The 25,975-nt window shown below is 34.5% G+C and overlaps 1 protein-coding gene across 1 annotated transcript in view; it reads left to right on the forward strand.

Moving 5' to 3' along the window:
* Positions 1-25,121, forward strand: part of BCHE (butyrylcholinesterase) — a 58,861-nt gene extending 33,740 nt beyond the window's left edge. Inside the window, exons 3-4 of the mRNA XM_026007705.2 lie at positions 17,936-18,102; positions 24,732-25,121. Of these exons, the coding sequence (XP_025863490.2) occupies positions 17,936-18,102; positions 24,732-24,856 (292 nt within the window). The 3' untranslated portion in view covers positions 24,857-25,121. The remainder of the gene's footprint in view (positions 1-17,935; positions 18,103-24,731) is intronic.
* The last annotated feature ends 854 nt before the right edge of the window (positions 25,122-25,975 follow it).

Here is a 25,975-nt window from a genome sequence, read left to right on the forward strand (position 1 = left end):
CTGCCTTAACACACTCTCAATTTTCTATGGGTTTAACATTTTCCTTCTCTACGTATGTTTGTCCTCTTAACATGTATTATTTAGCAGGTTAATCTTATTCATCATCTCAGTCTCCATCAAAATATGAGACCCAGAAAAAATAGAGATTTTGTTTATTTGGCTCAGAACTGTATATCCAGGACATGTAACATTGTTGGGCACATAATAGGTAGTCAAGGAGTAAATAAGTAATCAAATGGATTCTTCTCAACTTCCCTAGGTCTAAAGCTCTCCAGAGCTCAGTTCTTAGATCTCTTCCCTTTTCGTTCTCTATACTCTTCCCTAAGTAATCTTTTTTTTTTTTTAATTAATTTTTATTGGTGTTCAATTTACCAACATACAGAAAAACACCCAGTGCTCATCCCGTCAAGTGTCCACCTCAGTGCCCGTCACCCATTCCCCTCCAACACCCGCCCTCCTCCCCCTCCACCACCCCTAGTTCGTTTCCCCGAGTTAGGAGTCTTTATGTTCTGTCTCCCTTCCTGATATTTCCCAACATTTCTTCTCCCTTCCTTTATATTCCCTTTCACTATTATTCATATTCCCCAAATGAATGAGAACATACACTGTTTGTCCTTCTCCGACTGACTTATTTCACTCAGCATAATACCCTCCAGTTCCATCCACGTTGAAGCAAATGGTGGGTATTTGTCCTGCCCTACGACCCAGCAATTGCACTGTTGGGGATTTACCCCAAAGATTCAGATGCAATGAAACGTCGGGACACCTGCACCCCGATGTTTCTATCAGCAATGGCCACAATAGCCAAACTGTGGAAGGAGCCTAAGTAATCTTATCTATTTCTATGATGCTAAACACTGTATATGTTCATTAATTCTACTTATAGGTCTGGAAATGTTTCATCCATTTATAAGTTGTCTAGAACTTAAACCTTCCCTCTTTTTAAATCCTTAGTTCCTCCATTCTACATCAGCAAATTCTATCGGCTCAATCTTCAAAAATGATCTAAATATAACGTAGGTCTCACTGTTTTCAGAGATAAGCCTGTTCTATGCCACCGTTGTAGCTCTTCTGGTTTAGTACAATAGCCAGTCTCCCTGGTCCCTCCGTTGTCTCTTTATAGTTTATTTTCCTTCTTTATAGTTGCTGTTATCTTTTTAAAATGTTAGCCAGATCTTGTCACTGCCTAGATAATAGCTCTCTAGTGATTTCTCATTTTATCTAGAATAAAATCTAAATTTCTTATCATTATCTAAAAGGGCCTATAAGACATGTTCTTTGGCTATCTCTATTAAGATCCTCTCCCTGCTCACTATGCTCCAGCCAACCTTGTGGTCCTCTTGAGATCACTTATTAAAAATGTATGGATAAACAGGCTCTGAGACATTGTATAACATCATGCAAGTTCAAGCAGTTTTTAGTAGTAGTGTCTGGTTTTCAAAGCTTGTGATTTCCAACCACGTACTTTGCAGCCCCTCGGGGTATAATGTGATACTGGGAGCAAGTTGGGGACATTAATTGAATCTGAGAACACAGAAAGTGCTTTTGTGGAGGTTAAATATGGTGTGGTCCCATAGAGTTGGAGGAAAAGCAGAATGATGCATGTAGGTGTATATGCGGTGGCTGGGATTTCATGACTAGAGCCCGGCACAGTGTTTGTAGGAACTGAATCTGGAGAGAGACATCATGGACAAGAATAGTTACAACTGAGAATGGATACGTTTGTCAAGGGAACAGACAGAGGCAGAAAGAATTTGAGTCAAAGTTGGGACACCGGGGTGGCTCAGTGGTGGAGCATCTCCCTTCAGCTCAGGGGGTGATCCTGGGGTCCTGAGATCGAGTCCTGAATGGGGCACCCCACAGGGAGTCTGTTTCTCCCTCTGCCTCTGTCTCTGCCTCTCTCTGTGTGTTTCTCATGAATAAATAAACAAAATCTTAAAAAAAATTTTTTGAGTCAAAGTTATCCCTTGCGAATCCAGAACCAAAGGGCAGTTTGATTTTTAGTTTATTGCAAACATTTGAATAACAACTTGCTTCTGGAATATTAGGGCACAATGACAGTGACTGTAAAGATAGGGAAGAGAACATACACCTTGATAAAAATCTCTAGGTGAGCATGGGCAATTTTTAAAAGTCCTGCGAATAAATCTGAACAACCCTTAAATAGAGTTATCACCACTGCTTTCTCCTCTCTTATTTCTCTGCCCATTAAGAATCACTGCTTTACAGCATAGGAAACAGAAACATATTTAAAATATTTTCTCAAGCCACACCGACAAAAAGTTGGTTAATATAAGAAAAAAATTATGGTAGTAGCAAAAGAGACATAGCATAAAGATATGTATTTAAATTAAAAGCTATGTCACATGGGTGCTGGCGGGGAAAGGGCTAGTGGGTAAGATCTAACACCTGATTTCAGCTGAGGTCATGATCCCAGGGTCCTGAGATTGACCCTGTGGGACTCCACCCTCAGCAGGGGTCTGCTGGAGACTTTCTCCCTTTCCCTCTCCCTCTTGCGTACCCTCCCCACTCGTGCTTGCTCTCCCTCTCTGTCTCTCAAATAAATAAATATATAAATCTTTTAAAAAATTCTATCATGAATAATATTCTCTTCGATGAGCAGATAAGATAAATTACTGGAAATGCACGTCTGAAGGAATGTGTTTTCTAAAAAAGCTGGAATGAAGATTTTTTAAAATTACAAGTATGTTTAAAAGATGAAACGCTATTTCATTTTTAATTTTAAAAATATTGAAATAAATTACATTAAAAGGTGAAAATCTGGGGGCACCTGGGTGGCTCAGTGGTTGAGCATCTGTCTTTGGCTCAGGGTGTGATTCTGGGGTCGTGGAATCGAGTCCCACACCAAGCACACTACAGGGAGCCAGCTTCGCCCTCTGCCTATGTCTCTGCCTCCTCTCTCTGTGTCTCTCATGAATAAATAAATAAAATCTTTCTTAAAAAATTGAAATTTCAAACAAGAGCTGAACTGCGGATTTATTGGTTTTTCTCTCACCTCCAACAAAAAGTACCTTTGGCTTTGTTGTTCAGTTTTCAACTATGATGGACCAGAAAGGATATGGTCATTAGTGAAGTTACATTTGATACTGAAGTCCATGTTTGCCATACAGTTTCCAAGGTGATTAGTTCTTCTGGGTCTCTGTTTCCCTAATAAACCTACCTCACATCTTTATTGGGAAAACTTGTCCAGTGAGTCATATGTAACCTACTGTGGAAAGCCTGCAAGAAATAGCCAGAATGGTTTTGGTGGTTGTAGAACACTGTTATCTTTACTGTTGCTGTTGTCATCCACTTCATCATCACACTTGTCATTTATTAAATATTTTATCAAGACACTGATATGACTTTAAGTGTCTTGCATAGGAATTTCATGCATTCTTTACAACTAACCTATGCAAAATGCATTCATATTCCTATTTTACAAATAAGTTGATGATTGGAGGGTTTAGGCAAAGTGCCCAAGGTCACACAGCCTATAACATTTTCAATAAATACTTCTTCTGCCTCATTTCTTGATACTAAAATTGTTTCTAAATTATGGTACCTGAAATAACAGTTTAGAAAACTATAAATGGTGAGATAAATATATTGTTGGCAGGGATACTCCTTATCTTCTTAAATAGCTACTATTTCTATGTAAAAAAATAAACTTCTAATCCCACCTCTCAGATTAAGGACATTTTAGGATTTCTAATTTCAAATACATATATTTATTAATTTTAGATGCTATATTTCACAATTTACATTTACTTCATAATTATATATTCATATAAAATATTAAAAATATATCTGATCATAGCAAGATAATTATTTCTTTAGCTTTAATCATAAAATAGTACACAATTTAATAGAGAAAATATTTTTAATTCTTCAGCATTACCTCAGATATTTTTGCATGAAATTCATGAAGAAGTGTCCAAGGAACACTTCCTTTATATTCATAAGTTATTAAACCCTACTTGCCAGTATAAAATAATTATCTTTTTAGTTCTTATTATGGTACATCTGCTTTGGATATAAGAAATAAAATCCTGTGACTGACTTGACTGCAATTTGCAAGTCATTCAGAAGTTACATTCATCATCGTCACTAAGGAAGAGTCTGGAAGGAATTGTCTGAGCTGTATTTAGCATCTATGAGAACTGCACAGTCCACTGTGTTCATCCTTCCCACATTTCCTTTTGTAAGGAAAGGCCAGGAAGCTAGAGTCAAGATGCAGCACATAAAGGAAGGTTTGCTTACAATATCCTTCAGTTCACCTCAGACTCTTTTCTATGACTCAGTAAATAACCAGTTCTGAATTAGTACATGCTTCCCAAAAATGTTGGTTATACTACTTGTTTCTTTCATAGACAATATTACTATCTGAATGTTTAATATCTATTTTAATATCTATCAGTTTGTTTATATAGTGTCTATCTCCACAAATTAAAATAATGGATCTCTGTGATCATGGACCTTCTCAGTCCTACTCACTACCATATCCATTGTCTAGAGAGGAGTTCCTGGCACATGCTATGCAATATAATTCAATGAATAAATAACAGCTTCCTGAAGAAAAACTAGTTTGATATTTTTTGTGGATTAAAAAATTCAACAGAACACTATCAATGTGATACATCTTTGATTAAGAATAACCTCATTGTCTCACAAATGAAAAGCTTATGTTTCTTCTGAAGGTCAACAAAAAGGTGTTTGCTGACAGGGTGAGTGTATCTGGCTTTAAGTAAAATAAAAATTGCATTATAAAAGACAGTTTAGGTATATTCTATGTAGACACAAAGCAGAGAACCTTTGGGCAAAATTCATATAGAGATATTTTTTAGCTTAGTATTAAAAAAAAACACTTATTTCTCTTTGAGAAAGACTAAAAAATAGCCCCCATGCCTGGAATTCTAGTAGAACCTGAATACAGTTCTATCAGGTAGAGTTAGTAGTGAATAAAATTCTCAGGGATTGGAATGACCTTCACCAGAATGTGAGGCACATCCTATTATGGAAAGTGCTTTATGCAGATTTAGAAAAAAATCAAACACTGCACAGGAGATTAGACAGCATTATTTCAAGAAACTTATTCATCTTTGAGTAAAAAAAAAAAGATATTTAAGTAACAGAAAAGTTAGAAAAAATATCCAGAAAAGAGTTAAGAATGGCAAAATCATTGATTATGAAATATTTCCAACTCCATGCTAATAAATAGTAAAATGTAATACTTTAATAAGAAATAATTGGAGGCTGAAAGGGGTTTTAAAAGTTTTAAAAGTTTTAAATAATGGAAACTGTGGATAGGAAAAAAGTTTTAAATAATGGAAAATGTGGACAGGAAAAAATTTAATTTACTAATTATTGGGTAAATGATTAATGTAATACAAAAATTCTTGAAAAACAATATCATATTTTATATGGTAGGTAGCAAACACATAAGTACTGTTATCTCTCCAATGTTCACAGAGATTTAATATCACTTAGATCACGTTTTCACCTTTCATTAAAATAAAATAAGACTATTTTGTATGTATAACTATTTTAATGTTTTTGAAATTCAATATGCTTGGGTACTCACTTTGGAAAATTCATTAAGCATATTTTGAAGCTCCGTATGTATGCATATTACAATAAATTATACTTAAATTATTTCTCATGCTGACAGTTTTCTCCAAAAATGATATTAATTGCTCTCCATGTACCTTAATGTGGCACATTTGTTTCTTTTACTTTATTTTCCCTAGAAACAATGCCTTGTATATGTATATAAATAAAATCACATACACATATGTTTTAAATTTTCTTTTGCAATATATCCATCATTTAGCTAAATCTTTTTTTGCACATTAAAAATTTATATTTGCATATCTATACATAAAATTACACCAAGTTCCAGTACAATCAGTTTAATGGTTTGCTTACTTAAGCAAGTTCTAGTAGGTAAAACCTTTACCAAGTAGCTTTACTGAGCACTGACTTTATTAGGCACTGGAATGAACAGTCACGTTCTCTGCTCTCATGGAGCTTTTCAGTCTAATGGAAGTGATTACTCAAATATAGGGACCTCCAGTGAATAGTGATATAAGGAAAATAACTTGGAATTCAAGGAGAATTATTTGATAAGCTCAAACTACCCATTAAGGAAAAAAAATGGCAATAATTACAATTTTGTATAATTTTCTTAGAGCATTTGATTTCCCAAGTCCCTTCTAATGTTTAAGTGTTCCCTTAAAATCCAGCTATTTTAAGACTTATATATGCTACTACAAAACTAAGTTTCCAGGACTTTTTCTTGGCACTTCCTAGGCTTATTCCTGAAACTGTGGGCTCACTGCCATTAATTTTATGGCAGAGACTAGAGCAAATGAACACGAAGAAGAGCAAAACTGGTAGAATTTGAAGACTCAAAAGAGAAGCCAATTTGTTTCAAGTTTGGGATTATGTTCTTATCCGTAATTGATGCCGTTATGTGAAAGTGACTTTGAACTTTCTACAGACCCTTGGACTGTAGCCTCTAATCATGTAAGCATATCCAAATGATAACGGTTGCTCTACTGTCACTAGAAAACAAAATAGGTACAATATGGTGCATTTTGACGCTTGGAAATTAGGCAAGATATCTGGATGCACTTGCCAAGCTAATAAAAAAGAAGAAAGAAAAGAACGGAAGAGGAGAGAAAGACAGGAAGAACAGGTTTCTGCTTCTCTCTAAGCTTCTGCACAGTGGAGGAAATAGTCAATGAAACTAAAAGGCAACCTACAGGTTGGAAGAAGATATTTGATAAAGAGTTGCTACCTAAAACATACAAAGAACTTATAAAACCCAACACCCAAACATGAATAGCCAGTTTAAAAATGGGCAGAACATGAACAGACATTTCTCCGAAGAAAACACATGGAAACATGAATACATGAAACACATGAAAAGATGTTCAACATCACTGATCATCAACAAAATACAAATCAAAGCTACCATGAGATATCACTTCACACCTGTGAGAATGGCTAAAATCAACAACACACTACACAACAGGGGTTGGTGAGGATGTGGAGAAAGGGGAACCCTCTTCCACTGTTGATGGGAATGCAAACTGGCACAGCCATTCTGGAAAACAATATGAAGTTTCCTCAGTAAAGAATCCAGCAATTGCACTGGTAGGCCTTTACCCAGAGGATATAAAAATATTGATTCAAAGGGGCACATGCACCCTGATGTTTATAGCAGCAACAACAATAGCCAAACTATAGAAAGAGCCCAAAAATCCATTGTCTGATAAATGGGTAAAGAAGTGGTGATGTATTCATATAATGGAATATTACTCCGCCATAAAAAAATAATGAACTCTTGTCATTTGCAACAGTGTGGATGGAGCTAGAAATTATCCTGCTAAGGAATAAGTCAGATAGAGAAAGACAAATACATATTATTTCATTCATATATGGAATTCAGGAAATAGACAAAGGGGGGAAAGAAAGAGAAGTGGAGGGCAACCAAGAAATAGACTCCTAACCATAGAGAACAAACTGATGGCTACCAGAAGACAGATGGGTGGGGTTGGGTACAATAGATGATGGGGATTAAGGAGGGCATTTCCTGTGGTTCGCACTGGGGATCCTATGGAAGTGTTGAATCACTGTATTGTGCACCTGAAGCTTATATTACCCTGTAGGTTAACTAACTGGAATTTAAATAAAAACTTTTTAAAATGCTAAATAAGTTAATAAATCAGTCTAGTGCTCAGCCCAGTTCATTTTCTGGAGCCTCTTTCATTTTCTGGAGGCTTGGAAGACACTACACATTGTCTGCTATTCCTCTTTAACTGGCCAGATAAGCAAATCCTTCTGTCCAAACAATGCAGAGGAAAGAAGAAAGAATAATCTTCCAGACCATGAAAGCTTTGTTCATCCATCATACCATACTTTGCCAGAATAGTAAAGATCTTAGAGATCTTTTGTTTGGCAACCTTTTGCCCTTTCAGCTGATTAACAACTGAAGATGTGCAGGGCAACCCAATTGCTAAATGGGAACTGAGCATTAGGAAACAATTTATTTGCATGACTCTATCCAACTATTCCAGTGAAGTATTTAGGAAAGTAGGTTAAGTACAATAGGAACTTTTAAATACTAATTAAGGTGTAGAAGTTCTTATGAAACAGAAAATGTGCCTTAAAGTGAGCATCTTCTTTCTACTTACAAATATAGAAAAAAAAATACTACACCTCAGCAAAGGTGGAGATGTGTAGGGAGATCTAGATTTGGATTTAAATGAGAAACAAGTTATGTGTATTTGGGATATTTATTTACTCTCTATTATTTTCTTAAATATAATTAAGTCCAACAATACTGATTGATAATCAGTGCCAGGTTCTTTGTTAGGTATTAGTTAAAAAAATAATAATAAAAAAAAAGGTTTAGAGAAGGCTCCTGATACCAGGACGTACTCAAGTGCTCTCACTTTATACGCAATATTCACCAGCTTGGCTTTTTAGGATTATCCTTTAAATAGGATTTTTTCTTTCTTACTCCCAGGCATCTACTTTCATAGCACATTTCTAGCTACCTTATATCATAATTGGCCTTTGCTTATTGCCGGGACTGACACCTCAGCCTAGAATCTGCATACCTTCAGTTACAGCAGTTGCTAATTATTCTCAAAGTTAGATGATCTGCGATTAAACATATCTCACTTCCCTAATGGGGTTTATTTAAGGAAATGTCATCTGTTTCTTTTTATTAATGTTGAGTGAAAATAAATCTCTTTTTTTTTTCTTCCCTAGAAGGTTTACCCCCATTGATATGTTTTGCCTTTTGAGCAGATTCCGTCACAGGATCATACAGTTTACATATTTCCTTTAGGATTCTTTTCTTTTCTTCCCTTCTCTTCCTCTCTCTTCCCCTTCTTCCGTTGTCTCTTTCTCTCATAAAGATCCGTATCCCTATTTCTCAGTGAGGTTGAGAATGTATCCCAATCCTCTACTTAAGGATGATGAAATAATAAAAATTTAATAACCAACTTGACCATGGACTCTACCCACGCAAAAGGTGCAGATGCAAGAAGTCCTTGTTAGAGCACTTCTGAATCACGGACAACTTCTCTGGTACTAATACAATCCTGCCCCTCTGGGTACCCAGGTTCCTACCTAGAAAAACAAACCTGTTGAAGTAAGGAGGAAACTTAACAAACCAATGAATCTAGGGAATTGTTCTTCAATCATTACTTCTCTCATCTCCACAGTTTGCAATGGAAATGTCAGGAGGCAGAAGGAAGCAAATAACAAAAGTGAACTAGATTTAAATATTTGCATTAAATATAAATTGCAAATAATCTACTTATAAAAATCTTTCTATGCACAATTATATTATTATACACTACATATTGCTTTAGTAACTAATATTTTTGCCCTGATTGCCTACAGAGGGAAAACAGTACAATCATAAAAATCTTTCTAACGAACTGCAGTGAGGGCAGATGAGGGGCATAAATGAGCCTTGGAAAAGAATTGAGTTTCAGTTTGTAAATAAGGCTTACAAGAAACTCAAGCATATTGTGACTCCACTTCAGTTGATGTAGGACTTTGACATCAAATGGATTATTACTTCCGACACTGAAGAATCAATGAGTTTTCAAGTTTTCAACCTGAAAATAGTATTATTTACAAGCCCTTTTTTGTCATCTTAACTCATGAGATTAAATTTAATTCCTCTCTTCTAATACAGTGAAAATTAGTATTTTATAACTGATACTGAATTAATCTAAAATATATCCAAAATTCTGAAGGCTATTCAGTTAGGTATTTTAGCATTCATTTATAGAGTATGTACTTTCTGTGCAGCCTTATGACAGATGCTGAATATGCAAAAGTAAATAAGATGTGATTTGCTCTAAAACCCAAAATCTATATAACATGGTATAGGGCAGCCCCGGTGGCTCAGCGGCTTAGCGCCGCCTTCAGTCCAGGGCATGACCTTGGAGACCCGGGATGGAGTCCCACATTGGGCTCCCTGCATGGAGCTTGCTTCTCCCTCTGCCTCTGTCTCTGCCTCTCTCTCTCTGTGTCTCTCATGAATAAATAAATAAAATCTTTAAAAAAAGAAAAAGAATCTCTTATATAACATGGTATATCTATTGTGAGTTTCAATAGGATGATATAAATTAAATTTGTATGTGAGTGATATTTGTTCAATTGTTTTGCCTCTAATATTCAAGCTGCAGAATCCATACAGACACACATACACATATACACGCGATGTTGGGATTCAGATACATGGAAATATGCATGCCTGTGTGTTATGTGTCTATTTTTGCAAAAAAATTATTTAAATGATTATATTTGTCTTTAAAGATTCATCTTAGAAGCTGATTGGAAACCAGAAAATTCAGTATAAGTTTTATGAAACCAATCAAATGGAGCCAATATGAATAAATTATTGAGAATGCATTCATGAATTAATACTAAGTTGCCTTGAATAGAATTCAGTGATATTTAGTCAGTTATATAATTAAGAATAAGTGTACACATACTTTTTTTCATTTAAGAAAACTATTGTTGGGTCAGTTTTAAAGACTGAAGAGATTCTAAAACACTTAAATGAAATCAGCAATGGCACTTGGTCAAATTTATAGATATAATATAGTCACATAAAATTCCTCTAGAAGGAATCAAAAACTACTTCAAAATGTCTTTAATGTCTGTATTTATCCTAAGGAGTTTCCTATACAAAATGAAGCAAAAAATATGATCTTGAGAGAAACAGGATTTTATCCTTTGCTATTTGTCAGCACCACTGTTTTACCAGTGTCTTCATATTTTTCTGAAAGATTATATTATGGATTCATATTCATCATCATATACTTAAATATGAAAGTTTGTTTACTATTTGAAAATTTCTTTGCCTGTTCTTTATATAAATATGTCAAAATAATAGAAGCAACTTGTGAAATTTTCATTGTTGCTACGACTACTAATCATACCAAATAAATGTCTCCTTTTTATTTTCTTTTTGCTCAATTGGTTCCTAATTCTTTTTCTAATAATACTAAATCTGCACATCTCCCTTGTTAAATGTCAATCTTCTAGGCACAAGTTTATGTTATCAATTATCTTATTTACATGTTAAACTATCATAATAAAAATAGTTTATGTGTAAGGCATGTGTTAAAACTATCCCATGGTCTCTTATAGCCATATTAAAAACTTATTTGAAGAATAATTTGATATTATTTGGATCCAGATACTGATTTTACTAAAATTGAAGAAAAGATCATCTTTGAGTATAATTTCTCACATGGTGGTAGTTTCTAAATGTGAAGATTCACAATAGTTAAACAAAAATGAGCTAACTTGAACTATCCGTTGTGATGTTTCTTATTTTTCTATTCATATTTCTTGCCTAGATACTATAAGACAGGCATAATTCCAGGTTGTAAACAAAACAGCCAAATGATGTTTTGCATGGAACTTACCCTCTGTCTTGATCCATTCTGGCTGCTATAACAAAATATCATAGATGTGTTAGTTTATAAATGACAGAAATTTATTGTTGACAGTTCTGGAGACCAGAAGTCTAAGATTAAGTCACTAGCATGGTCTCCTTCTGGTGAGGACCCAATGGATAGCCAGCTCCTTCTCACTCATATGTGTCCCACATATATGTGTCCTCATATAGTGGAAGGGACAAAGAATCCCTCTGAAGCCCCTTAGATAAAAGCCCCAATCCCATTCATGAGGGCCTGCCCTTACAGCTGAAACATCTCCCAAAGTCTCTAGCTCCTAGTACCATCACCTTATTTCAGGAGCACACAACCATTCAGACCATAGCACTCTGTAATAAGGGAAGAAAAAAAGTTACAGTTAAAATCAGTTTTGAATATTTCTCAGCCATAAAAAATAATGAAATCTTGCCATTGGTAACAACATGGTTGGAGTTAGAAATTACTAAGTGAAATAAGTCAGACAGAGAAAGACAAATACCATATAATTTCATTCATATGTGGAATTCAAGAGACAAACAAATGAACAAAAGGAAAAGAAAAAAGAGAGGGAGGCAAACCAAGAAATAGACTCTTAACTCTAGAGAACAAACTGAGAACAAACCCAGAGAGGAGGTGGGTGGGGGGTTGGGTAAAATAGGTGATAGGGACTAAGGAGGGCACTTGCTGTAGTAAGTACTGGGTGTTGGATGCAAGTGTTGAAACACTATATTGTACATTTGAAACTAATATTACCCTGTATGTTAACTAATTGGAATTTAGATAAAAATTGGGGGAAAAAAAGTAACATGAGGAAATTAAGATTGGCTATTTTAATGGAGTCATCAAGGGAAGATCTAAAGAGATGGTAGGATAAGCATAGGACAAAGAGCTACGATCCAGGAAGGGACATGTGCTATGTATGCTATGAATTAATATATTGCAATGTATATATTTCTAGAAGTCATTTCTATATTGAAATTTGGAAATTGCATCACAATTTTGGTGTTCCTGAGAAATACTACATTAAAGAGCTTGTGAATCCATTTGGAAGGCAGGGATTCCCTCAGTAAAATAAAAGTTACTACTAAATTCCAATCTGTATTTGGATCTCAAATTTAATATGTGAAGAGCTGAATTCTCAATATTTTCCTTCAAACATGTTCTTGCAGCAGTTTCTATCTCAGTAATGGCAACTCCATTCATCCTTCCAATTTCTCTGGCCAGAATCCTTAGTGTCATCCTTGCCTTCTCTCTATTTCTACTCCACTGCCTAATTGCAAGGGTGTTAGATACCTTCAAAATACATTCAAGATCTAAACACTTCTCTCAATTTCTACTCCTACCTCCCTGGTTCATGCAACCATCATCTCTCACCTAAATTATTCCAGTAGTCTCTTAGCTGGTGTTCCTGCCTCTGGCTTTGGATTCTCTGCAGACTATTCCCAGAACTCCAGCTAAATGATCTTTTGAAAAATATTAAGTGAGACCTTGTCCTTTCTTTGTGCAAACCCTCCAATTACTTCTTCCTTGAGAGTAGACATAAAAAGCTTACAAGGACCTACAGGTCACTAAATAATGTGGCCTCCTGTCACCTCTCCAGTCTTGCCTCAGACTACTCCCTCCCTAGCTGGCTCCACTCTAGCCACACTCCCTCACTCACTTTTCATGTTAAACTCCAGATGCTCATCTGTCTTACACCCTTTGCTTTCTATTCCTTCTATTGAAATGCTCTTCCTCCAAAACACTCTATATCTCACTCCTCTCCTTCAAATCTCCACTTAAAAGTTCCTTTCTTATAAAATATTGCAGAGTTTCTCTACCCAGAGGTAGCCAAAATCAAGGTTAAGGGCTTAGGCCTTCAGATTTCCAAGTTGGCCCAAGATTTCTGACACCAGTTGCAAGTTCAAGGTCACCAGGGCCACCCTCACTTCAGACTAGCTGGCTATACATTTGAGATCCCTAAGGACTTCCTCAGATTTAATCATGCCCTAGAATGACTCACAGAACTCAGGAGGGTGCCATATTTATAATTCTGATTTTTATATAATAAAAGGATATATATCAGAACCAGTCAAAAGAAGAGACACATAAGTAGCATCTGGTACTACTCACTGAATTCCAAAGGTAAAGCTTCTATCACCTCAGAGATGCATTACCTTCAGGGCATTAACTGTGTCAATGTGTGCATGGAGGAAGGAAGCTCACCTGAGCTTAAGGTCCAGAGTGTCATTGTAGTTTCATTATATAGGCATAATGAATTAAATCATTAGCCATTGTGGTTGCACTCGATCTTCAGCCCCCTCCCTTCCTGGAGGTCAGGTTGATATCACCAGACTCAAAGTCCCACCCTTCTAATCACACGGTTGGTCTCCTGGCATGGCTGTTCCTTCCACAAGATCATCAGTGTGAGCAGGCCCATCCTGAGTCATGCCTTTATTAAAAGCTGTAAGGTGCTCACCATGAGTTGCTTTGTTAGCGTAAACCATTAGAGATAGTGCAAAATTCCAAAGATTTAGAGGTCATCTCACAGGAACTATGGGCAAAGGCCAAGGAAATTCATTATCACATATTCCTTCATCACTGTTCCCTCTCTAGCAACTCTTACAATCTAATATATTATATATTTTCCTTATTTATATTTTTTATTGTCTATCTTCCTCAAAGAAAGAAAACTGCAATGGGCAAGAATTTCCATTTTTGTCTTTGTTGATTGTCTGTAATTTAAGTAAGCCTGACATAATATGCACTCAATTAATATTGGTTGAATGAATAGATGAATTTTGTTTTTCTAATTCAGATTCTCTTATAGCCCCTCTATTCTTTAAGTTAAAATACAATATTATTAAAGTGTGACTTGGCATAAAATATAAATCTATGGATACTTGTATATTTGAGAAATTATCCAATATAATCTGTATTCCCTTTGCCCTCTCATGACGGTAGAAAATTTTGGATATCCGTTTAATTTACAAGTACTAATCCTGGCTTTATTTTATTAGATTGTAAGGCACACTGAAATATATTTACTTTAAAATCATTGTATAGCTTGCCTAGACATCATTGTCTCTGAATTCTTACTCAAAAAGAATCTTAATTCCTATGTTAGAATTGATGGGCAACCCTGAGATTTATAATCCGAAGAAAACATATGGAGTTAAATACATGCGAGTTTTTCATATCTGACATCCTGGGTCAATTAATGTCTTTTTTTATAAATCTACTCATGAAATAAGATCAAATCTGTGCTCAAATATCGATGACAAGCAAGTAATTTCCTGAAATATGGATGTTAGGAAAATACTCTGCCTTTTTTGTTAAATAAGCTACATTTGAAAACTTTTCAAATCTACTGAAGAGAAAAAGTGTAGTAGATGATCTTTAGACGACTTTTGCATACCACAAAGTAGAACAAAAATCTCATAGTAAAAATAGAGCAAGATTTCTCTGTTTCATGGAAAATTTTAGGTATTATCCTTTCAAAGTCTTTATTTTGTGACAAGAGCAGGAAATATTTTTGAAAAATAACACAGCCAAGATGTTTAAATATACCTTATAATTTTGGGATTAAATTCATATAGTGTTTCAGAATTGTGTATCTGGGAAATATGTTGTATTTCACAGGCTTTAATTGATGCAGATAGAAAGAGAATTATATCTCTTGTTAAGTTTTAAAGTCTTTGAAGATTTCTTCAAATTATACAGTAAAATGCTCCATCACTTCAATAGCTATTTCAATAACTTTTTGAAAACTGTATCTGCATCCATAGGCAAAGGGATTTTATTATCTCTGAATTGCGTTTTGGAATGTCATCAGATACTTCACAGAACAAAGTTTGTCAAATGAACACGGGCAGTGCCAATAGTGCTTTGCTCTTGAACTCAAGTACGAGTCAGCTTTGTTCAAGTCACCATTTGCAGAAGCCAGACATGAATGAGCAGTTAAAATGGTGCCATAAGTTAATTAGAGTGGAATTAGAAGGAAAGTGGGCAATTTAGGAACATAAGAATTGCTGTACCGAATCAGACCAATGGTTTTCCTGGTTTCATATCCAGCCTCCAGCAGCTGTACTTGTTAGTTTCTAAAGCTTTAAAAGAAAGGGAAAAGACGACATAATTCACCTAGACAAGTGTGCCATCTGTGATCTGGAGAAATTTTCTTCATGACCTCTCTCAAATAATACCCTAAAGCAGGAGGTTTCAATCCTGTTATGATATTGGTTTAGCTTGAATAGCTCTGGTTATTAATAACTCTTTTTTAATCATCCAATTCCTACATAAAATCAACTAGTCCATCAAGAAGCTATTTATCTCCAAAGCTCCTGAATTCATGGTTGGATATGTCTGCTTCTACGATAAAATATGAATTTGTGGTGCTTATTCGATACAAGTTCTTGATGGCAAAATCTGCTCTAGATAACCATGCTCAGTGAATGCTTGCTTCTCTTTCCAAAATCTACTGGATTCACAGGCCTGTGGCAAAAAGAAATCTTGTATCTCCTGTCACTGCTCCCAACTTTCTGTTACCAATCCACAGAGCTATCTGAATGATGAAGAAAGTCACGTGCTGAACTTTTAGAAGAGGTCAACCAAGAGTTTTTCTTACATGATTTTACTTTAAGGTAGGATGAATCTAAGAGAAAGGAACGAATTACGTATCCTTATCACTTTAGTCTTCCGTTTATGATAGAAGAAGCTGTGACTATTTTATAGGCTTCTTGGTTATTCTGGATAGTCTCCAGGTCAACATTTCTAAAATGTTATGTTCAAAATAAGCCATTTAGTCAAAAATGCCTCAAGAATGGTAAATGCCTACAGTTAAAGTCTAAACCATTTTCCTGGGCTGTTAGATCTTAATGTGATAACACTAATGTTCTAAATCTATGACTTTAATAGAATCTCCTCTATCTTATATTCCAGGAAACTAGTTTTTTCATTGTGTTTTGACCTGAGATAAACACTCATTATTTATAACAATGTTCGTTCTGTTCCCTTTCTCTAGCTTTCCCAACTTCTCTTTCTGGTTCGGTTCCTTATTTACTCTCCTTCCTTCAAGCTAGAATCTCCTTCCTTCAGGTAATTACCTTTTAAACAGGTAGTGATTGTTTCCTCTTCTGATAATTTGTATCCCTTTGTTTATGTTTGGTTTAGGCTACCAGGTTCTTTGTTTTCATGAATGTTCTTCCTTGTAAATTCTCTGAGGGAAAATATGTTTCCCATATTTATTTGTATTTCCAAATCCTAGGGCAGTGTTTAACTCATTATCATAGCATAAAAATAGATTAGAGGGAAATCTATAGAATTGCCAGGGACTAAACTATCTGGAGCCACTTGCAAAATGTTTACTCTTTGAGTTTATGTTTGTGTGATCTAGGTAAGACATTATTGAGTGTTTGGGGTAAACAAACCCCAAACTATACATTTCTAAAAATTAGAACCAAGTGTTATTGATACAAAAATCACAATGAAAGATATGGGAAATATCAGCACAAAAAGAGAATATGAAAAAGAGAATCTGAATTACCTTTGGGAAAAGAAGGGATTCTAAGCAGAATAGCTGCACAAAGGCAAAGAGGTGAAACAGAGGAGGGAATTCCTAGGGAACTGTCTCTAATTCCTGTTGGTCGACTCATACAAAGACTATCTGAAAGTAAGCTTGGAAATATGGGAGGCACCACATTCAGTAAATTTACCTGAACTCATTGGGGAATTATTGAAACAATTTTCATTGGTGAGCAGATCTATAAGAATGTAGGATCAACCTGAAAGGGAGACGGAAGGCAGTTTCCTACAGTAATGGTTATTACATAATAAGTTGTGTAATAGGTCACAAGCTCAGGCAGTAATGGCAAGAACATATGGAATGACATGGATGCAAGATATGGAGTAGATGGCATTAATGTTTGCTGTGAGATTGGGTCTGACGTAAAGGGAGAAAAGGAAACAAAAGGAACACTGCCCTTCGAGCATGTTTAAGTGTGAAGAAAACATCAGCACTCTTGAAATAGGAAATATTTTTTTCTCCCTGTATGGTAAACACAAATGCATGTGAAAGTTATTCTTTAAATTTTCATTCCTATTCTTTTAATTTAGTGCTTCGAGTTACTGAAAACATTCCACCCAGTTCATTTTTACTTGACATCTTCAAAACAAATCCACATTTTTTCTGACTTTTTAAAAGTTGTTGTTGGTTTTTTAGAACAATATTCTTTCTATCTAAAAATGATTTCAGGGACACCTGAGTTGGCTCTGTGGTTAAGCGTCTGCCTTTGGCTCAGTGTATGATCCCAGTGTCCTGGGATCGAGTACCCTCATCAGGCTCCCTGCTTCTCCCTCTGCCTATGTGTCTGCCTCTCTCTGTGTTTCTCATGAATAAATAAATAAATAAAATCTTTTTAAAAAATTAAAAATAAAAATGATTTCAGTAGAACTATAACATCTCTTTTTAATTTTTTTAGACATCCAGATGGAACCCAGAACAATAGCACAAGATGGCCTGCCTTTGAAAACACTGACCAAAAATATTTAACCTTGAATACAGATTCACCACGAGTATACACTAAACTGCGTGCTCAACAATGCCGATTCTGGACAATATTTTTTCCCAAAGTCTTGGAAATGACAGGTGTGTGTATTTTTAGTATTTGGTCAAATAATTGGTTGTGAATTATGTAAAAGGAAGAAACGCTAGATTGTCCAAGGCACAGTGATGGTGTTAATCTATGAGTTTACAATTACTTGATTGCAGTGAGTGCATCACTTTCACAACTTTCTTCCAGCAAGTTTAGGCATATTTGAGGGCTTGCTATATGAGCAGCACTTTAGTAGTTAAATAAAGAAAACTAAAGTAGAAATTTTCCCCCAGAGGAACATAAAACCTAGTAGGGGAACTAAAATAGGGCACTACTTGCTCTTCAGCTCATCTTTCTGGAATTAACTAATGGATAAATGAATAAATACACATACAAAATAAGCAGTGAATAGAACTAAAAATATAAGTACTAAAATATAGAATGAATATAATTTATACTCAAAGAGAGGTAAACACAAATTTATTGATAAATAGAACTCTTGATTTCTAAGAGGAAAAAAAAAAAACCTCCAGAATATGAATATTTAAAGATGCAGTCCAGATATTTCTAAATATTCTGAGCTTAGAGACATTTATCATGAACACATACATATAATACACAATACAATAACCAGACAGTGATTTAGTTACCTAACTTTGGGAAGGGAATCCTTAAGCTTATATAAGGAAACACTAGGAAAGTTGGTTCAGATCATTGTGTTATTTCAAACTTCATTAGAAAGAAAATATTTAAATCAACTTGAACCATCAGCTTGAATGATCGCCTCTTCTGTGAGGAAAATGACATACATATCTCACTCACTTGCCAGTTTTTAAAAGCCCAGCTGTTTCTAACTCATGTGACTCCTCAGGCCTTTATTTTTCAAAGGAAAAGTAATCGAATCTCAACCATCAGACAGATTGCTGCCCAGTTTCCTTAGACTTTACCACTCCGTTCATCGTAATACTCTCTGTGATTTTCAGGCCCTGTTCAGTATCACAATATAGTAGATGCCCTAGTTTCCTCTTAGAGAGGTGGGGGTTAGTTTCAGGCAAACATGGGCATCTCAGAGCTATATTTGCTTGTTTAATATGCTTTTTAATGATCAGACATTACTCACCAAAATTATAATTATGTACTCCATCTGTTTGGGAGATGTTTCTGATATACCAGTGCTCTGTGTATTACCAAATGTTCTGTGACATAATATATATCCAGAGATGGGTTTCTGCATCCCTTGGCAAAGCTACAGTGCTGCCCTTGTGTCCTCCGGGTGTGAATAACAATGAGGTAACATGTTTAATCTGCCAAGAGACCAAAAGAGGTACCATTTAACATAACACAGACTACACATTCTTAATCTTTACTTAAAATATTTTTAAATGTGAAGGTCGTAATCGAGGGACAATGAGAGGGAATGGGGAGGATTTTAAATGATTAACTTATTATTACAAGCCAAACTGATTTGTTCTGGTTCGAGCGTCTGTGGCCTCCTGCAATTTATTTGTCGATTTAAGTATCAGCAATTTTTGAAGATGTTACTTCAAAATCTCTGTCTCTAAATACTCAACTGCCATAAAGCAGGTTGAATAAACAAACTCCTAAGTTTTTGGCTAGCTGCCACTCCTGCCTGTGCAGTGCCGAACGATTTTCTAGTTTGAGCAACATTGAGCTGTATGGACATAGCAGGTCTTGCTCCGGGGTAGTATTGTGCTCTGGGATAGTTCCAAAGCCCCTTAAAAACATCATTTTATGCTTTAGCATTTTTTTTCAGATAATTCCCCTGTAAAAGTTATATAAAATATACTTTATAAGATGTAAAGTAAATGCATGATATGACTGTGGTAACATCAACATCCTCCTTTTTTTTTTTACACTTAAACAAAACCACTTTGAAATTATATGTTTTTTGGATTTTATAAATGAATAATGTAGGGGGATTAAAAAAGATTAAGAACACACATTCTTACCATATTTTGTGTATTTCAAGTTGCAAAACCTCACACATTTCAGTATTTGGTATTTTGAAAATTGGAGTTATTCCCATGACCTGGACTGAAGTTCCTATGGAAATATTATGTTTTAAAAAAGCAACTCTATATGTAAAGGAACATTTCAAAGAAAAACTACTGACGGGGTTTCTGAAAGAGAGAGATGTTTACCTCACTCAAGATGGAAACCCAATGAGCTTTATAAGTACCACTTGAGCAGTAGTTTACATTTGAGCAATAAATGTTCTCAAATAAAATGATCCTTAAGACTTGTTTAAACACAGGAATTCTAGCACTTAACTTTCAGACTACACTTCAGCATATGCCTGTGCTATTAGTGCGTGCACCTGCAAGAAATAAAATGTGCGATATTTGTTTTAAATATTACCAAATTCAAAATTTTCCCTAAAAATGTAACTGCATAATATTTAACAATTGTTTGAAAAAGAAAAGAGAGAAATGACCAATTTGATGCCAATAAGATATCAGCATTTTTCGCTAAAAGTGGAAGAGTAAATTTAAAGGAAAAACCACTTTGACCTTTAAATCCTCCCAAGAAAGAATAATATTAGCTCCAGTAGTTTTTCCTTTGTTTTATTTTAAAACTATAAGCATACTTGGAAGATATTGCCAGTTTGGTTCCAGACCACAGCAATAAAGCAATTATGGCAATATAGCGAGTCAATGAACGTTTTGGTTTCCCAATGCGTATAAAAGTTATATTTATACTGTGCTGTAGTCTATTAAGTGTTTAAGAGCATTATCTTTAAAAAACAATGAACACATCTTAATTTAAAAACACTTTATGGGGGCACCTACGTGGCTCAGTGGTTGAGCTTCTGCCTTTGGCTCAGGATTTTTTGGTTTTTTTGGGCTCAAGGTCTTGATCCCCAGGCCCCAATATGGAGTCAGTCCTACATAGGGCTCTCTACATGGAGCCTGCTTCTCCCTTTGCCTATGTCTTTGCCTCTGTTCGGTGTCTCTCATGAATAAGTAAAATCTTTTTTTAAAAAAATAAAATAAATAAAATAAAAACACTTGATAGCTGGGTGCCTGGGTGGCTCAGTGGCTGAGCATCTGCCTTTGGCTCAGATCGTGATCCCAGGGTCCTGGGATTGAGTCCTGCATCAGCTTTCAATAGGGAGCTTGCTTCTCCCTCTGCCTATGTCTCTGTCTTTCATGAATAAATAAAAAAGTCTTAAAAACACTTTATGGCTAAAAATGCTAACCACTATCTGAATTTTCAATGAGACATCATCTTTTTGCTGCCGGTGGAGAGTCTTGCAAAATGTTCAGGGTTGATGGTTGCTGAAGGCTGAGGTAGGTGGCTGTGGCAATTTCTTCAAATAAGACATCAATGAAGTTGCACAATTGAGTGACTTTTCCTTTCACGAATGATTTTTCTGTAGCATGTGTTACTGTTTGGTAGAATTTGACCTACAGTAGAACTTCTTTCAAAACTGGGGTCAATCTTCTCAAACTCTGCTGCTGCTTTATCAACAGAGTTTATGTAATATTTTAAATTCTTTATTGTCATTTCAACAGTCTTCACAGCATTTACTGGGAGTAGCTTCTAGCTCAAGAAACTACTTTCTTTGCTCATCCAAAAGAAGCAATTCCTTATCCTTTAAAATTTTATCACGAGACTGCAGCAATTCAGATAATAATAATGAAAAGTCTGAAACATTGCAAGAATTACCAAACAAAATGGGACACAGAGACAAGAAGTGAGCAAATGCTCACTTGGAAAAAGTTGTGTGGATAGACTTACTTGATGCAGGGTTGCCACAAACCTTCAATTTATAAAACATGCAGTATCTGCAAGGCACAATATAGTGAAGTGCGATACAATAATTATCTCTATATGCGAAGCCTTCACAAAGTTTTGCCTGAATTTATAGTAGTTCACTCAACAGTATTAGTCATAGTTCACTGTCATCCCACACTCAGAAATATAACAGGACAACTAATACGTTTCTGATCTGCAACGTAAGAACGTAAGAGAACGTAAAGAATTATGCATTCCTTGGTAGCTTTAATAATTGGATAACAGGAAAATAAGCAAGTAATGGGAACAAAAGAGATTTTCAATGAAATCTCAAAGTACGTGATTTTTTTTTATTATAATGATTAGCACAATTCATATCCAATTTAATCTTTTCTTCTAGCTTACCTTCATGACTAATTTTGAGTTGACTCACCTCTCCTGTATTCTTTCTTAACACCTCAGACTTGATAGATTCCACTGGTGAAATATTGCTCACTCTTTTTTAATTGACAAGTCAAAGAGTAGCCTTATTAGTATTACTCTTTCTGTAGGGAAGAAAGCCTGACTTTTTCTTTTCCAAATGAGACAATGATGTGAACAAATCAAACATCACAAAAGTCCTGAAAAAGTTGTGTCAATATGTTTATAAACTACTGGTATTGATCTAGCTATACATGGATTCAATAAAGAGCAAAGTTAAGAATAAATTTTTGTAACAGGGCAGTAAATTTGTTAGTGGAGCTCCTAATAGGTCTATAGAGCTTGATTTCATAATGTACAAACCAACTGATTTATCCTTCATGGTAAGTAACACGGCAAAATAGTGATCACTGACCCCATTTACAGCTGGAAAACTAGTTTCAAAAGTAAGAATTTTTTCTATGTCACTAACAGAGTAAGTAGTCAAACTGGAATCTAACCCATGTCACCCCAAAACCTATATAATGTCCTTTACTTCACATTGTAGTACCTCACTAACTGCAAAACAAATAGATAATAGATCTACATCTCACAGAATATAAATCTCTAGCCATCTAAGTAGTATTCCAGTATGGAGGAAGAAGAGAAGTGTGGGAAGAAATAAAAACTTCTAATTTTGGTTTTTATTTATGTCATGGGACTAAAAATCTTTGTTATCTTTTTATTATGGTGTATTCAGTCGACATTGTATTAAAAACAATCAAGTTTTATATTTTATTATCTCAAGCAATGTTCAGTATTATTGAAGAAAAAAATACTCAGGATTACAAAACATTTGTACACTAGAAAGCAAAGTATTTCAGTACACTAACTTGTATAGTGTTTGATTATGGTACAAAAGGAAATAAATTTTTATTTATATGAATCAATGAATTTGATATCATTCTATGAACAAGAAAAAAATCAAATCTAAAAGGTTTTCTCTGAGTATTAAAATTCATGGTGTAAGTTGTAAATTACCAATCATTTATTTGTTATAACATAAGTTTTTTCTTTCTGAACTTTAGAGCCCTTATTTTGCATAACATTTTAAAAAGCATTTAATTCTAAAAAACACCATAAGACTAGATTATTTGTATGATATTTAATGTCTTTCACATCTAATGTTTTTTAGAAAAGTTCTATTATTCACAAAATAAGTACAGTCATTGACCTTTTAAAAGACATTTTTAAAACAAGACATTTTTGTATATATTTGCAAATACTTGTCCAAAGTCCAAGCAGTATGAACATTTTAAACTTAAATATATCCTAAATTACAGGGGATATTATAATAGCTATAAAAATATTTTATGCATTTTGATTTTCATAAATTAAAAATCAGTCACTGAGTGTGCTCCATTGTTAACAGTATGAGTGAAAAGACACATTTTCATGTATAATGTAGTGAGATCACATGAACTGTCTTCCCCAAATCAATACCTCACAGTTGTAATTAATTTAAAAAATTCCTAACAGAAAAGTATGTATTCAAAAAATTGTCAATTCCTTATTTTCAGAATAGCCAAAATACCGCAAAATGTTTTTTAATTCAATGACGATTGCACAGAATCCTAAAAGTGTGAGAACTACAAGTGTGTAAAATACTAATAGATTTGAATAATTTAAACTATCTTCCAGCTTTATCATGTGTATTTATATTAGGAACATGAATATATGATTTTAGAGGCTGTAATGTAAGAGTTTCTGTTGTTCATAAACTTTATTCTTTAGTGTAACACATTTTCAAATTAATCAAGATTTCAAGGTGCTTGTAGTACATAGACCATTTTTGGTTCATTGCCTCACATTATTCCTGGCATCAACACTCCCCTCCCCTGACACATGTATACACTTTACAAACTACTGGAAAGCAGAGATTGTCTTAGTCATCTTTCTAATTTGCAAAGCAATTAATAAATTGCTTTCATGTAGTAGTTTCAATAAACTGCTTTCAATGACTAGGCATTTTTCAGAACTAAAGTATACTGATACAGAGTGAGAGAAAAATATATATGGAGGGTATACATAGTTACCCTTATGCATTAATACCTATATATAAATATTTTCATCGGGAATAATAGTTTGCTATAGAATTACATATGTAAATAAGACATTAAGTGAGATTTCTGTTACGTAAAAAAGCTCAAGAAAAGGTATTAATATCTATGCATCTTCTTAGAAACTAAATACATGTTATGTAACCTAGTTAGATATATCAATGTATTTCCATATTTTTATGATATATGCAATTTATACATGTATATTATTTGCAATTTCATATAATGTATAAAATTTTATTAAAAGGTTTCCAAGTAGTGAAAGAAGCTGATAATAAATAATAAAAAATTAAAAATTACTGTGCCATGTTCTTGGAGAAAATGGCATCTGTAACCAAAATTATTTTTCAATTAATGTAAACAGATTAAAATTTAGATTATACAACTTATTGCATGTTTTACAGGAAATATTGATGAAGCAGAACGAGAATGGAGAGCAGGATTCTATCGCTGGAACAATTACATGATGGACTGGAAAAATCAATTTAACGATTATACTAGCAAGAAAGAAAGCTGTGCGGGTCTCTAATTAATAGATTTACCCTTTATAGAATGTTCGTTTTCCTGTAGATCAAGGTAAAAATATCAGTAGCTCTCTTACACACCTCATAAGAAAGCTATTATACAGCTGAAACAAAAATGCCAGAAGGATAATATCGATTCCTCACATCTTCCACTTAGTATTGTACCTAGCATTTTGAAATCCAAATGGCTAGAACATGTTTAATTAAATTTCACAATATAAAGTTTGACAATTAATTATATGCATATTAAAATGATTTTGCAGCTTCAAACTTTCTTTCCTGAGTAAATTTATGAATTTTTTTTCTGCTAAAAAATACCTGTATCCTATTTTTATTTGTGTATTCTCATTGCCACTCATAAAAAGGTATCTTTTTTTTTTTTAAAGGTATCTTTTTAAAATGAGCCAGGTCTTGAAACATTGGACACTGATTCACAGTACTATTTCCTTTAAATAATTTATGAATTTAATGTCAACATACTTTGTCAAAACAAAAATGGAAAATAATTGGTTCCTTTTGTTTTTTATATGAAGGCAAAAGGGAATTGTAAAGTAAAAGGCGTGGTCACTTTGCAACACCTAATGACTAAAACAAAACATTGCTCCCAAGAGACAAAAATGTAAAAGTATATAATTATTTCTGGTTTTATTTCTTAGAATATGCATGCTTCGGGTCCTCAAATTCTATTCCTCATTCTTACAACCCTTGCCATTCCTCACGTCCCCACTCACTGACTCCCCACCCCCAAAGTGTACATGTGTAAATTACTCTTCCTGTAACTCAAAAATCAAGAGTGCAGATGAGCAGAAGTCTAAAGTCAGAAGTCATATACCATCTGGGATAGGGGAACTCTTGCCTGGACCCAGAAATATAGGATTTTGATAAAGAAATCATTTGACTCCAGGAAAGAAACTGTTATACTTTCTGCAGACAAGTGATGTGATTTTTGTAACTTAAAAAATTTACAAAACTGAATTTACTAACTGGCATGGCAACTAAACACATCCATTGAATAAATTAAATGTGTGGTTCATTAAAGAGACAAACTCAGAGATGTCAAGTTCCAGAAAAGGGCGGTGCATTCTGAATATGTTAATTACATATTGAAAACCAGCACCCAGAAT

This window comes from Vulpes vulpes, chromosome 3 (assembly GCF_048418805.1).
Source record: "Vulpes vulpes isolate BD-2025 chromosome 3, VulVul3, whole genome shotgun sequence".
Lineage (NCBI taxonomy): Eukaryota > Metazoa > Chordata > Mammalia > Carnivora > Canidae > Vulpes > Vulpes vulpes.